Here is a 16,545-nt window from a genome sequence, read left to right as displayed (position 1 = left end):
CCCCTGCCCCCCCCCCCCGCCTGTTACGCCACTGCTATAGGTAAATTAATTGATTTAAAAGGCGCGATAGCTCAGTCGGTAGAGCGGCCGGGGGTTTCGGATTCCGGTGACCCGGGTTCGGATTCCCAAGTGGTGCGCTATTGCCCTTTGGTAAGGCATTTATCCTCATTACCAGGTCCCTCGGAGAGGACCTTAAGCCGTTGGTCCCCTGGTTGCTTGCTCACAGGCATTTGTGCTTTCTTCTAAGGTCAGGTAAAAAACCTCGGTTAACCTCGATCGGTATAACAAAAAAATGGTGTGGGCATAAACAAACGAGGAACGGAAATATTTGGAACATAGCAGCCGACAACTTGTAATTTTCTTTATGAATATTATTATTGCAATTTATTAAAAATAAAAAAATATAAGTTTGATTAAAAATTTAAAAACTAAAATTTCTTTATTATTTTTATTGCTAATAAATGAAAAATTATGATTTAAAATTTAAAAATATATATTTCAAAAATACATTTTAGTGATCGAGTATGATCGATTTACCATGGCACTCATGACGTCATACACAAGCTATTGGGGACGGTAGATATTGGAGTGGCTACACTTTCTTGACTATCTACGTCTACGGTGACTTTTAACTGAGAAATTAACATTGTGTGATAATACTATACATTTTGTGGTAAAGTTTTCGATCGACCCGAAGATCTTGAGTTGAAGAAACATATTGCCAAGCAAACAAAGAAGGTGTGTTGTTGAGTCTGTACTGGTGCTTCTGCGGCCAGCGCCAGTGGGCTGAGGGGAAGTGCAAGTGCCGTTTAATAAACAGTGTACCGTAGTCTTCTCGATTCTCCGCGCCGCCCGCTATAATTAAAAGGTAAATTCCAGTTTTGGGAACGATCTCAAAATGACTTTTTACAGAATTTAATATAATGATCACCAAAGTGTCTGTTTGTATGAATAAAAAATATGTGCCAAAGGATTCTGGAAGAAATTGTGTAATTGCTGAGAAATAAGCAAAATAAGCGCGGATTCGGTCACTTCCGTCGGGTCTTTATTCCAGCAATAATAATACACTGTCCCACGTGTGCTTATCTGTGTTGGCGATCTTCAGTGTGATCGTTTTTCAGCTAGATATTATGATTTCACAAAGTTCAGTTTATGTAACTGTACCAGATCTAGATCCACGATGATATATTAATACTTTGCCTTGGTTTTACAGACTTTCTCACGAAATCAGTGTTTAACTGCAACTACGTTCATTTAGCTTTAAAGCTGTGTCCTGCATGCAGGCATGTCTGTCACTCAGTGCTGGTGAGTTGTGGGTCTCCTGACTGTCTTTTTTTTGGTTTTTTTTGGGGGGGGGGGGGTTGTAGATCTACTCTGTAAGTCATTTGAAATGTTTCTTGATGTTGTTATTCAGAGCAACTGCTGTTTGGGGCCTGTCAAACTTAAAATTAATCCAGTCGACAGTCAACATATTATATTTATGAATGATTGAAAGTCAAGAATCATGTCATCATAATTCTTAATATTAAATGTAATAAGTTCAGTCCAATTATAAAGGGGAGCTCACCCTGACAAAAAAGTTTATTGTAAAAATAATTTAAAATATTTGTGAAGGTTTGAGTAAAATCCATCAAAGATTCAAAGAGGTAGATCTAGTATAAGTAGTTAATGTTGTAACCCGCAAGTGAAAACCCGAACCGTACCGTCCCGTATAATCCAATAATTTGCAAGCGGGACCCGCTGACCCGTCGGGTTTTAACCCGCAAGTAAATTTATCTTTGAAAAATGAAAATTATTTCTGCAATCCCCACACTATACAGGCTCAAATCACGAAAATATATGCCAACTACTAACCTAGCCTAGAGTGAATTTACTTACAATTTGCAAATTCGCCTTTTATTTTGGGGGTTACTTTGTACCCGAAATGGGTCGGCTCTGATCTCGTAATCGAAAGCATTGCGCAATTAACTCCTCGGATCGGAGCCGCAGCTCAGCGCGCGCTAGCTACATGTAGCCCAGGCTGCCCAGCAAATTCGATGTTCAGTTTCCCGTCGCCCGCCCGCGTTATGAAATTTGGACCGCGTTTAAAAATCAAATTCTGAAAATAATTCATTATTTTACTATTTTGACATAGATCTAGATTCAGAACTGATATAAAACATTAATATAAGCTTTTCAGTCACAATTACTTGTATATCATGTAAATACCTGTAATTCTTTTCTTGTTTTTTTCTTGTGAATGGAATGACACTGCATGCTCAACCACACCTCGAGCGATGTTCGTGCAGGCTCCACTCAACTTCACTTCTGCTACACTACGCTCTACCTACCCGATGTAGCGGTAGTGAAGTGGAGTGGAGCCTGCACGAACATCGCTCGAGGTTTGGTCGAGCTACCTCAATAAATCCCATAGTCTAGTAACCTCGCATTGGTGAGTTGTCATACGGCATATCAGACAAAAAAAAATCATCAAACAAAACTCAATCTGTTTTACAAGGCCGACGGGAGGCTCACGCACGTACGCATTGGCGCTTGTACTAGCTAGCCAGTCTTAGCTCTGTCTCTCTGCCAGAGCTCTGGGGGACAATTCGCTCTGTAAAGGCCTCGATGATGGTGATTTTATGTTTCAGACAGAGTTTATATTTCGGGAATATTATTCAAAACTGCCAATAAAGTTAGATGATTTCTTCATTGTCATGTATATTTAAGTTATTAATGAGTTCATTCTCACCAAATTTAGACTCCCCCATAGAGAAATGCAATTTGCGTGGAGATCTGCGTTTTCAAAGAACATCAGGAAAAGTTAGGGTATGTGGGCCTTTATTACATGGCCAAGTACTGGAATTAGATGGAGTAGAAATTAGATATTGAATTCATTTATATCCAAGTTCAACTCATAGTCACACCCACACAAACACACCCACATCCAAGATTCTAAGCATGAAAAAAATAACTTTAAAATCATGCAATATTAAACAATAAGTAATAATTAATTTAATAAGTGAACAGGGATTCCTCAAAATACAAAAACGTAGCATTTGAAAAGAGCCCCCGAAATGAAAAAAGTAGCCTCCAAAACGGTAGAAATGGAGACCCTGAAATATTACCAAAAAAATGAAAATGGAACCCCCGAAAAAAAATGATTGATTTGCTCCCTGGCTTCAAGACAGTTCCACAGAATAAAAGTGCGTTCAAATGTTACAAAAGGTCAAACTTTCATCTTCTGGAAAATAATGAATAATGAAATCCTCATTATGAGCTGGAAAAAATGGGACGGGAAACTCGACATCGAGTTTCATTGGCCTATGCGATTGCTTTTTACTAGACTGTGCTGCGCTGCACTGGCGCGCGCTCCTTCTTCGAAAGAGCAACTGATGTATTTATGTCGAACTGTCTCAGTCCTGTTCACTGTTCACAAGACAAAAATACGCCAGCATTTTTTTAAAAGGAAATATCTACGTCTTTAAAAGAATCCGCCACGTAAGAAGCACATGATCCTAACTCAATTTTCATTGTTAATGTTTTTATTATGCGTCGTTACTTCTCCCTTTTTTTTCGCATGACGGTCTGCGGGTTTGAGAATGAACTCGGCCCGGCCCGCAACCCGCGATCGGGGGCATACCGGCAGGTTAACCCGTACCGCAACGGGTGCGGGTTACAACATTATAAGTAGTATAAGTATAACCCAGGGAGCTCCGGCCTGCGCAGCGGGCCGGAGCCCAGGGGCTTACCGTGTATTTGACCATACTCACGGGACTAGCGTGATTTATGGTCTAAATATTTCTCCAAATGAATTGTGAAAACAGAAATTATGCACTTACCACGATTATTTGGATGAAGGTCTAACGAGTGGCAGTTTCCTGACATCGAGGCACAGACTGGAACTTCAAAAAAACGAAAAGTTCTCTCCTTCTACCCCGTCTCAATCGGCCATTTTTGTTATGAATCGTAACAAAATGGCCGATCGAGACTGTCCCGTGAGTGGATGGATTAGTAGATGGATAGTCCCGTGAGTATGGTCAAATACACGGTAAGCTCCTGGGCTCCCGCCCGCTGCGCGGACGGGAGTTCCCTGGGTTAGTATAAAGTATTACTACTGTAGATGTAGAATATTAATTTTGTGATTTGTGACATCACTGTGCAATAGTGCGAGCCCGGGGGGGGGGGGGCACTCGACCAAAAAAGTATTAGGTCTGTGCCGCGGGCGAGACAAAAAACGGGGGCCTTGGAGCGGGCTTATTGTAAAAAGGAGGGTCCTCGGAACGGGCTTCGGAACTACAAATGTTTGTGAAAACGGGGGTCCTTGGAACGGATCGCCAGCGTGTGAGTGCGTATGCATCCCTATGGAACGTGTATGCAGCTAGCCCGGCGGCATGGGCGCCGGGTGCGCTAGCGCAGAGGCGATGGTCGGACAGCGCTTTGCGGCCGCTTTTCACCAAAATTGCGGCTCCTTGTAGCAGATCAATACGGCCGGAACGGCGTAACGGAAAATATGCGAAGCTTTGGAGCGGATTTCTTTATTCTTTTTCCTCGACAAGAAGAAAATGCTATGCTTTGGAGCGGCTTTCTTTGTTCTTTTTCTCAATAAGACAAAAATGCTATGCCTTGGAACGGAAATTTGAGTGTAAAAATGGGGGTCCCCTCCGCGGCACATACCCACTATGCATTATATATTGAGTGCCCCCTCCGGGAGTGCGAGCAGCTTCACAAATATTGATTATCATGAATTAAAAAAAATCAATGAAATGTCATTTTCCAAAAAAATGGAAATGGTTTTTATTGTACATGTAGACTATACCTTAGCTGAGATCTATATCAACAGACAAATTATTTCATGCCTGCTCCTGAAAGAAAAAAATTGTTAGTCATCATGAACCATGTTATATCAGGGGTGTGAGAGTTCAGATTTTTATCTGATTTCAGATTTTTTTCGTTTTAATTTTCAGCTTAATTTCAGCTTATTTTTGGCTTTCCTCTGTACAAAAAGTATGGGAGCTCTTTCTATTTCAGACTTTTTCTACAAGTTTCAGCTTTTTTCAGATCTTTTTATTTGTGACCACTCACACCCCTGTTATATATTAAAAGTTTAAATTTTATGCATTTTATCACATAACATATGGGGCAGCAACTCGTATATGTTGTCACAAATCAAAACTTAAAATTCTAATAACTTTCTTAATCTTCAATAGATTTTCCTCAAACCTTCACCAATATTTTTAATGATTTTTCTGCTATTTTTACAATAAACTTTTTATCAGGGTACAAAACTTCCCGTTTAATAAGTCCAACTCAGTAACTGTTAGTATTAGGCAATTAATGGCCGTCGAATGCTACATTAATTATCATTTAATTGTGTCACTCGGTCATTCAACACCTTTGAAATCAACACAAAGTTAAATTTCAATTCATATTCATTATTTAACGGATCTAGATTGAATTATGATTTTGAATTTAGCACAATGTCTTGCTGTTTAATGATTGATGCATACATGTACAAACACAATTGCGTGATTTTTCTACAGTTAGTTGGGCCTTTATTTTTCTTAAGGACGGTCTATGTTCATGTTCATGATTATTTTTATTTATTTTTTTAGATGGCTTCATCTTCACCATAATGACTTGGTGCACTGAGGAATAGACATGACAACTAGAGAATTAAGGAAATCACTGAAAGAGGAGGGCGGAGGTGATGCTCTTCCTCTTTTGGCTCCAACGTCCATTGCTGAGGAACAAGCTTTTCAGGAGCTGAGAAGGAAACAGGTGGCTCGGCGTATCGAGGCAACTCGGACCGAGGGTGATGTTATTTTGGCAGAACGAGGCTACGGGGACGAGGAGGATGTAGAGAATCTGCTGAGATTATCCGCAAAAGAGAAGCGCAAGACAGCCCTGGTGTTCCATGATGCATTCTTTCTGGTCCTGGACTACCTCCAGTTCTATGCCGTGGTCCTGGCTATCGCTTTGCGGTGGCCATGGCCTTATGCTTGGATGCAGTACACCAGGTTCATTCTGTTCGCGAATCTTGATATCTGGGAATTCATCAAGTTGAATACACCAAGCATCTTTGAATCCACGGTTGATCGCTTCATCTCAAGCTCCTTACTCCCTTTTGATTATCGCTTCCTGTTGCTGGCATGGGGTATTTTAATCTTCCTTTTCATCTCCGTCTTTATCACCATCTACCTTTGCATGCATTATCAAAAGAAGTACAATCTACTGCTGCAGGTAGCCAGGTTCAAGCGCACTTATCTTTTCCTTGCACAAGTTCTTGTGATGCCCGTTGGGGTTGCCTTAGGAAAGGTATTCCATTGCAACTCGGAGAACAATATGGATGTCCACAATGAAACACCCTGCGGGAGTGGAGAGCACATTGCATACATGGCAGTGTCTTTGGCTATCTTCTTTGGGATGTTCATATTGTTGCCAGCTTGGATGATCGTGAAGGTCAAGTCTCAGATTTTCAATCTCAAGAAGAATAGCCATGAGTCCCATCTCCAGCTGAAGGAAGCAGAGTATGCTCACTCCCTGGACCTTATCTGGGCTTTGAAACACTACCACATGTTTTCATCATTCAAACTTTTCTGGACCTACTACTACCCCATCATGCATTTCCTCAAGTTCATCTTCATCATTGCCTATTCTGCGATGTTGTGGTTACCGACCTGGCAGATGTTAGTCTTTACCATCCCAGTCCTCCTGCTATTTGCGATCATCATCTTTAAGTGGCCTTTCCGAGTGACCAGCTTTAACTTTCAGCTTGCTATTAACCTCCTCTGTATGTTGGTCATGTCCTTCATGGGATTCATGCAGAACATGGATGGTGTTGACTCTGTGTTCTTTACTGTAACATATCTCTACATTGAACTCCTTGTCATCAATGCCTGTTGGCTTGGCATGACTGTCCTTTGGCTCATCTACATTGTTCTCCGCTACTATGGCTGCCTCTGCAGATCGAAAACCTTCTGGCCACAGCTCACAAGTAGCAGCCTGGATAGCCTAGAGGAACACACCCGGAAATACATGCGAGCCATCTTGTGTGGACGCATCGTCCTGGAGCAGGCTCTTGCTTCTCCTCCGCTCTTCAGTCCCGCACATGAGGTAGCCAGACAGATCCAGATTATCAATGCTTACTGCAGGGAAGCCGAGCTCCTTCAGGATCCCATCCATGATACCCTCTGGGATCTCCTGGATGAACTGATTGAGGCTCATAGTCGTATCTCACAGACATCACTGTTTGCAGAGTCGGTCAAGGCATCCATCAGGGAAACTGCAAATGAGTTCATGAAGATCTTACCAGAATTCAAGAAGAGACTGGCACAGAGGGAGTATGACTTCTCGCTGATGACATCACAGAAGCGTCGCATGCTTCTCAAAATGTACACTTTAGGTTAGTATAATGATATTGACAATGTTCAATTTAAATCACAGTAGTATATTTTTCTGTGGAGCCCCCCTCCCCCCAAAAAAATATATGTATATATATATAGATATATATATATATTTATATAATAATAAATAAACAAATAAATAAGTAAGTAAAGTAAGTAAATAATTAATTAATGAAGTAAGTACATATTACATGTATGTAAAATTTAAATGCAATAATAAAGACGTCAGGCCTTAATATGTATTGGTACATATTGCCCTGAACTAAACCCATATGGTATTATCAAATTAATACACACACAAAAATAATTCTCTCCAAATAGATACCTTGTAATACAGAATAAAACCCAATTAGGTATTTTACTTCAGATAATGTACCTTTTCTTACTACTGTACAGATACATGACATGGTATTTCTTAAGTTCTTCTTAGATCACAGATTACTGTTGTCTTATTCTTGATGTTTTTGTTTATTTCACATTTGTTAAATTGTAAAGTATAGTTTTTAACTCCACCACTACAAATAATAATTGCATTACAACAATTGTTTGACAAGTTTTGGGGAATCGCTATTTTGATTTACTCAGCCTGGTATTGTAAAGAGTCATGGTAGATTAAAGTCAAACTTAATTGAGATTGATCCAAATTGGGATTAATTTGAATCGTAACTCGTTATAAGCCTGACCCCTTGATCCTTGTAACACAGAGTTTAATACTCACCCCTAAAATGGTTAAACTTGCCATTTCTCTAGGAGTGTTTGTGAATGGCAGAGGAATGAAATCTAAACCCACTGCTACAATTGAAGCCATGGAGAAGCTCTACAACCCGCAAGTGTCAGTTGTCCTCAAGCACAGAGGAGTTGAAGGTATGTGAAAGAGACAAGAATTGATTATAAGGAATCACAGACATTTTTCACCAAAACCTGGGAGTATTTTATAAAGCTGTTTACAATCAACTGAAATAATGAATACAATGGTTTACTGTAAACACCAGGGTCCCGTTTCATAAAGTTCACCATCAGCCAATCAGATTTTGTAGGATTTCAGTAGTTTTTAATCACTATTGTAAAATTGTTATTATGAAACACCCTTGTGGGTGTTTCATGAAGCTGTTCGTTAAGTTACGATAACTTTATACATAACAAAGACCTTCTAAAGTACCAAGTCTGCTGCATAGGAATATAACCATTTAGCACAAGAAAGGGTTTTCAGTTGTTCGTAAAGTCTTTTGCAAGTTACAAACAGCTTTGAGAAACACGCACCAGAGCCCCATTCCATAAAAGTTGCCATTAATTATGGTAACTTTGCCATCCAATGGTAAGTTGCATGGAATCCTTGATTTTGATTGGCCATTGATCATCATTACCATGGTAGTTAATATTGGATGGTAAAGTTACCTTCATAGTAACTTTTATGCAACGGGGCCCAGCTCTTTGATACATTATAAGCAGCCTTTAAAAAAAAACTTTGAGACAGTTTCTTCCATCATTTCAATTCAAAACCAGAACTAGATTTTATCACTAAGATGTATTATTTCATGTGGTGTATGTTTATTGTGATATTAACCACCAGATGATGCAACTCTTTAATATTTCCGTATCACTCCAAACCATTAGGTGATGACGGGCATTACACTCCCGAGTATGATGACAGTCATTTACCCGCTGGTCCTGCAGGCTATAGGTTCAAGCAACGGCAGGCTCCAGCTATCATCATGGAGGAGAACGAGGAGGATGAGGAGGAAGATGAAGGATTGCTCCCTATCTGGCTAAGACCACAATCATCTGCATCGGTAATAATTCATCTTTCATTTTAATAGAGTGATGGAGTCGAGAATATATAATGTATTTGTCTTAGATGTCATTGATATCAAAGCTCCTGAGAGAAATGGTGAAGGGACCATAACATAAATCATAAGATGAAGAAGATGCAATGGTGTGAAAAATCATCAATTTTATCATGGGGAATGATGGACTAATACAATAGCAAACAAGAGGAAGGAAAATGACATGTCGATATAGGAGAGTAATAATCTCTTTGCTCTGTCTTGAACAGGTTATATCTGGTGTATCGTCAATTAATGATCGCGATGATGATGACCTTGCAGCGTTGATGTATGGTATTCCTAGTCGTATGGGGACTGCTGCATCCCTGGCCTACAGGTCTCAGAGGTATGTGTGTTTTGAATGACGATCGGGGCATCTAGGGGAACCATTTCATGGAAGTTATCACTATCCAACAGTTCAGATGCATGTGCTTCTCCACAGGGAAAAAATTACACGTGGGTTAGGGGCGAGTTTGCCCTCAATTTGAAAAGAACCTCCTTAAAACCCCCATTCACTGCCATGTTAAAGCTTATCCAATGTAGCAGATTGAGGCAGTAGGTTGTGAAAGAATCCCCTGAAAATAAAACAAAAAAATGTTGCCTGCTTCTTAGCCAAAAGCAAGAATATTTGTTGGGTCTGACCTTGCCAAGACTAGAATTAATATTGATGAAAGACCCCCTATGCCTACATTATACAATGCTTGGCGATTAATTGTAGGACTTTATGGCCCGAATTTACAAAGGTGATTTTGAAAATCATCGGTTGAACATGTCGTTTATGCAGATGTCCTGGATATATTACGCTTAATTACCGCATGTATTGAAAAATGTCCAATGCCGATGTACACTTTTGTCACATTGCGCAAAATTGGTGCCTGTTGTCATGGTTGAGTTCGCTATTTTATTCACGAGTCCACTGTATTGAATAAATGAGTCCACTGAATTCGGGCCAATGTATTTCAATGATTGATTTAATATACAGTATATTGGTCATTATATGCAGTCAGTAATAATAAAGAAAAAAATTTGATTGATCATGAATATCATCAAAAGATCAAGCACTATCTTTTGTGTTACAGGGCCTCCTGCAGTAAAGTGACCATATCCCTGTAAGATAATAGATACAATTGATTCTTCAATTCAGTTAGGTATAACAAAATTGTAAGTCTGTGGCAGACTGTGTATAAAATATTACAAGCAATCAGGCAAAAAAAAATTTATATTTCCCCTGCAAGCAATTGTAATTATTAATAATATCTCTGTTTGCCCCACCGCAGCATGGGACTTTGAAATCACTGTTAACTACCATAGTTTTATTGCTCAGCAGCTAATCAAAATAGTTCTACCGATGCTTTTGTAAATAATACGCTACAGTTCTACGATTATACAATAGAATACAGGGACCTGTGAGGGAGGTATATGATATGCGCTTATTTCCATATTACAGTTCTTCATCATTTCTAAGAGTAGATTTTAAAACATTAATTCATATTGATATCTTCTTTGCACCTACAGTACTGGTTCCATGCAAGGTAAGCCATCTCGGGAGGGGTCTGTGGCATCCCTCTCTAGACCACACCCATCATCATCATCATCCTCCTCTCATCACTCTTCTCGAGACTCCCTTCTCCCTGCGGCTCGTCTTGATACCAACTTCCAGGACATCCCAGAAGAGCTATAAAGACAGGCAGTTGTCTCACAATTTCTGGGTCTTTACTGGTTAAGCCCATTAGGGTTGGGGTCTATGGCACCCTTTTCAGACTACACCCAATGCCATCCCCTTCCCATCACTCCACCCATCAAACACTGTTCCCAGCCGCTTGTCTAGATACTAACTTCCAGGACATTCCGGAAGAGCTCTAAAGGCATGCATTTGCCTCAATGTTTCCGGTTCTTGGTAAGCCCTCGGAGGGGGGGGGGGGGGCAATGGCATTCCTTTCAAGACCAAGCCCACCAGTATCCACCCTCCACCATCGGTCCTCTGAGAATCACTGATCCTCTCGACACCAGTTGTAAGTGAAGGTAAGAGTTGAGTGCTTCTAGCAGATTAACAGGGCCTGATGATGTACAGTCAAATCTGTATAGTAAGGCCAACAAAGGGAAACAGACAGAGGCCTGTATAGATTCCTTTCAAATGTGAGAAAATTTGGTAGCCAGACTGGTTATGGTAGACAGACTGGTTGCTGCTAAGACAGGTTTGATTGTATGTTTCTTTTTCATAGTGTTATAAATCACAACATAGTTACAGCTTTCAGTAAAAAAAAATGCATTGGGTTGTCGTAGGAGAGGTCAGGATTTATAAGAAATGCCAGACATTGCAAAATTGGCTGTTGTACGATGTAAATTTTAAAAAATAAGAAATTGTATAATAAAGCATAATGCCATTTCTTCAGAATTCCAATTTCAGAATTTTCAGAAATGAAGTAATGTGATACAGATAGCAGTGTGATTACACACACTGGAAGATTTTTCTGGTACATGCACAGTTAAACCAGCATATGGAAAATGTTCGAACTAGAAAGTGTAGGTCACTTTGTAAAGTCAATATTTTACTTTCATTTATGATCAAACTTCACTCAAATTTCATTAATTTTGATGATTTAAAACACCCTAGATATTGTTGGCGAAAAAATGCCTGAACTGTTTCGGGAATGAAGATTATATTTTCTTTATATCATTCATTCTATTTATCTGTATCATGTAGACATGAAAATATGAGGCAATTGCAATTGTACCATACACACAATGTATTTGAAATGGTCTTTCACAATAATTCATTAACAACTCAATTACTCTATATTGAATTGAATAAATCGAAATAGAATACAATTTTGATAGAAATATATGGCATTCAAATATGATAGAGAATCAAATATTTTTTCTCACTTGAATTGTTCAATGGCATTGTAATATATTTTCATTTGTGTGCTGTGTTTGTATTTTATGTCATTACGTTTGTTCTGCCTTATTGATTGTAGATTCCATTCCAGGTTAAATGATTATGAATCATACTTTTCTGTAAATACTTTGAATAAAATATGTGCAGTTCTTTATATTCTAATGAAGATAAGTCTTTCAAAATCTTACTAATTTATATATTTCAAATTCAATCATATACATTTAGATTTATTGAACTGTATATTTTGATATTTTTTATCTATTGTGTGCCTTTCACCTGTAATTACACATACATGTATATTTTTAACAATGTTTTAAGAAATTGTGATTTTCATATTTTACTTCTATCAGTACGGTAACTAACTATACACCTTAAGACTGAAATTTTGATATTTTGGCCCATATTCTGAAATCTGGTGTAACTTGTGTTTTTAGCTATGGATAGGCAAATGTGACAATTGTTTTACAGTTGATTTTCAATTTATCTGGAAGTGATAAACAACAATTTTCTTCACAATTGAAGCATGTGGAAGGAATGCAGTAAAGACTTTAAACATAGTGTAAGTAAAGTTTTGATATATTTGGCCTCATGATTTTTGCACAGGCTTAGCACATGTAGCTGATTAAAGTTTAACCAGAGTTCAGAATACAGGCCTTCATTTTCCAATATTAATTTTTATAACCTTTCTATTGATTTTGTAAAAGAAAATCTTAACCTTTTTTTAGAAAATGCATGTACATTGGAATTTTAGAAAATTTAGTGAGTTACTCTACGAGTCACAATTCTTTGACTACCTGTTTAATCTATTCTCTGGTTGAAACATGTAAGCAGGTAGTTAAAGAATTGTGACTGGTACTGTTATCCCTGCAAAGTTTCCACGTTGTCTATTCCTGATTAAGAAAATATCACAAAATTAAGAATTTAATTCTAGATAGCCCACTTCAAAATCAGAAAATATCTGTAGTTCTGTACTAAACAATACAGTAAAGTCAACCTTCCAGATGTTGAATTATCACTAAAGAGAAAGTAATTTTTCAGACAAAATAGGCCAAAATGTGTTATTTACCTCTTTCAAGTCAAATTTCTAACAGACGTATGTGGTTCCAAGAGATTGGCCAAGTCACTTGAATAGTGAGTGATGCTGTAGATTCACAACATGTATACAAACAAAGGTCTGTGGTTTTCACCCATTTATAACAAGAAATCAGATAAAAGGGAATGAATTGAATCTGATGTATGAATCTGCTAAAATAATGTCATTCATTCATACACCGGAATTTACAGATGATGAGAGATGAGAGTGCATACTTTTCATTTCGATGCCTTGTAAGAATAACTGCATTGCATTTTAGGCAGACAAGTGGTCCCAATTGAAGAAATCAAACAAAGGTCAGAAATTGAAACCAAGTTTTGTTTGGTTTGGGTAGTAGATACATTTGATTGCAAGATTGTCCACAACAGGCCTTAGATTTATTATTCTGTTGTTGAGTGTTCATGATTTTTGTTATTCAAATATCCGTCCATCTCATGTGTGAACAAATTATGATCAATAATAAAACACTGATTTTTCTATTTTCATCACAAAATATATTGTATGTATCTCAGTAATTGTTGTATTTTGAGATTTCTAGTTTAGAGCAGGAAAGGTGTGTGTAAAGTCTTGGAAGCATTTTGTGAAGTTTCTTATTGACAATTTTCACAAACATGTATGCTCTCGGCCAATCTCAGGTTACATTTGTAACATTACTGTATAAGCCGTTATTTTTGCGGGGGTTTTAATTTCACAAATTGCCAATCGGCCCCGAATTTAAAACGTGGAAGTAATAGCACGTTTTGAAATTGGTGTAATGTCCCCAACAGCAAAGCTTTGCTATTGCAAAACATTGGGATTTTTTTATGGCTTTTTAGTCAAATTTGACTATAAGTTGAATGGTGAAAACTATAAGATAAGCACCTATATATGTACAAAAAATAAGGTTAAATAAGTAAGGTTAGTAATTCAAAAAGTTAGCTAGAATTTCACTTTTTTTATTTGTCAAACAAAATCATAGCCTAATTATTTCCTGACATATGGTTATCAACATTAATTCACTCACTGCAATATTACAATGTATTTTCCATAAATTAATTTGATTTTATTGTCATCTGGTTGACTCTATACACGCATATTGGCAGCTATTTGCATACTCATTAATATTCATAAGTCACATGACCATAGGTTTTGAAGGTGTAAGATTTTGTTCACAAAATTCAACATTTTTGCACTGAAACCAACATTTTTAAAAATGAATCCAACAAAACACAACTTCCAAAGATTACTCTAACAGATCAAACTGTGACATGATGAATTTTCAGATATTAAGGTACAAAAAAAGTGAGATTCAAGCCACTTTTTTCACACTTTGTAACTGTTTTTTTACAGGGACATATTTATGTACAAAAGACACGTCAGCATTGAGGTATTGAGGAGCTTAATTTTGCACTTGTTATGCACTAGTTTTGCTTCTGAAATGCTGTGAAAATGTTTGGTACATCTTCTGATCGCGAATTCAACAACCCGCGAAAATGTCGGGACCCCCGAAAAATTCTGTACGCGAAAATAACAGCTTATACAGTACTTGATGAAAATGGCCCCAAACACCCCAATTCCAGTGTTGTTTGATCATGACCTAATGTATGATCAATTACCCTAGACATTTTTCACAAAGGTCCAAGTTTCACTTAAAGATCCAGACCGGACCCGAAAATGAAATTGATAAATTATATACCAATCGAAAGCTTATAAGCTACTAAATACAGCAAGGTATGCTTTATGCATTTTCACCGCTTCCCAGCTGAGTATTTTGCTTGTGAATATTCCAATTATCGGGCTTCGAACCCCGCTTAGAAAATAGGCTTTATTGTGCTTTTCACCTGCCTCGAGACCGCGACGTCACGTTGTGTAAGAAGCGTCGTGATTCCATAGGTTTGTACACAGAAAAACTGGGTGATTTTTTGCTTTCCAGATAACGCATTTCATTCTCTTCACTTCTATCACAGAGGGATATCACATATATTTTTACCCACAAGCTTGAATTTATGAAATCTACAGTTTTGAACTAGTTTTTGCCATATTTTATTTCCTGCTTATTTGGCGCAGATTTCAATTCTATCTGCATTTAGATTATGTATAACAACTTTTCCTGACATAGCAATTTAGGCCCAATAAGAGCCAAACAAAGAAATCACAAAAAAGGTAGTGAATAGTTGTAGGTTTACAACAATTTGAACAGTGAATAATTTTGAGTGCCATTTTCATTTGAAAACGAAAAAAAATATGGATTCATAACATGGAAATGGAAGAAAATACCCAATATTATTAACTGTATCAGACATCTGAGCAGAGCAAATTTAATACATTATTGCCTGCTTATGACTGATCAAATGGTCGGTCAATAAGTTTCCAATCGTTTATCCACGAACCAGATTTATTGCCCGCTCAGGAAAGTCTAGGGAAAATGCGTGGAAATGTAGTGGGCAATAAGGCAGAGCCAACATCCGGGTATTCTGTGCGTTTTTGTACGCGTCCTTGAACCTGGCAGTGCTGCCGGTATACGTCATAATTTTAATCAAGTTCAGGCAACGCTGGACACTGCGTCCCCAGGCCAGGGACGCGTCATTTCAAGTACGCCACAATGGTTAAGTTCAGAGGCCCAGATGTCTGATTTGGATAATAATAGCAATGTTGACTAGCCTGGGGGTGAAATGACATATATTGCCCTCACTAAATTGATATCACCCTCATCTACGACTTGGGCGATATAAATCTAGTTTGGGCAATATATGTCGTATTGCCCCGAGGCCAGTCAATATTGCTTTATTATTACCTAATTACAGCATTATGGAGACAAGATATAAATGCATACTTTGTCCGTCTATTCATGTATTGATTAACTCAACACAAAAATATGTTGCCTTGACCCAAACAAAAGACAGGCGACCCTGGTTGTTGTAAAAGTCGCTCATAACTGGAAAACAACTTTATCGAACTATCTTTAATTCAATTTATGATCTCTCCCTCAATCAAGTTTTTGTTCCTCTCACCAATTTCTTTCCACCTTTCTCTTCCTTCCGTTTTCTTCTTTCCATCTTTCTCTTCCCTCTCATCCTATTTTTAATCTTTCTGCTCATTTTCTTTGATCCTCAGATTTCTTTTATACCCTTCTTTACTTATACTTTGCCTTTAGTTACTGAAGTCGTGTTTACCCTTCTTAAGTTTCCTTTCACCCTCCCTTCTCACATCTTTCTTCTCAAATTATCTCATACTTTTCTTTTTTTTCTTTCAATCTTCTTTATCTTTCTATTCATCTCTTTCCCTCTTCTTTATCTTTCTTTATCTCTCTGGCCTCTGCTTGTTATTCTTATTTTTTTCAAATTACAATATCCATTGAACAAAGCA

General features: G+C 38.0%; 1 protein-coding gene across 4 annotated transcripts; it reads left to right on the top strand.

Moving 5' to 3' along the window:
* Window positions 1-540: 540 nt before the first annotated feature.
* LOC129271667 (uncharacterized) lies at window positions 541-12,828 on the top strand. 4 transcript variants are annotated; one of them, XM_064106315.1, is made up of 7 exons: window positions 541-868; window positions 1,267-1,305; window positions 5,595-7,384; window positions 8,136-8,249; window positions 9,000-9,175; window positions 9,439-9,554; window positions 10,724-12,828. In XM_064106315.1, the coding sequence occupies exons 3-7, from the start codon at window positions 5,641-5,643 to the stop codon at window positions 10,887-10,889; spliced, it is 2,316 nt and encodes a 771-aa protein (XP_063962385.1). In that variant the 5' UTR covers window positions 541-868; window positions 1,267-1,305; window positions 5,595-5,640; the 3' UTR covers window positions 10,890-12,828. The 4 variants fall into 4 exon arrangements, with proteins under 4 accessions (XP_063962385.1, XP_063962384.1, XP_063962386.1 ...); XM_064106314.1 differs by having other exon boundaries at window positions 1,214-1,305; XM_064106316.1 differs by lacking the exon at window positions 1,267-1,305 and having other exon boundaries at window positions 541-738.
* Window positions 12,829-16,545: the final 3,717 nt, after the last annotated feature.

Source organism: Lytechinus pictus, chromosome 11 (assembly GCF_037042905.1).
Source record: "Lytechinus pictus isolate F3 Inbred chromosome 11, Lp3.0, whole genome shotgun sequence".
In the NCBI taxonomy this organism is placed as follows: Eukaryota; Metazoa; Echinodermata; class Echinoidea; order Temnopleuroida; family Toxopneustidae; genus Lytechinus; species Lytechinus pictus.
The sequence above is the reverse complement of the archived record's forward strand: the minus strand, read 5'-3'. Positions and strand labels throughout refer to the sequence as shown.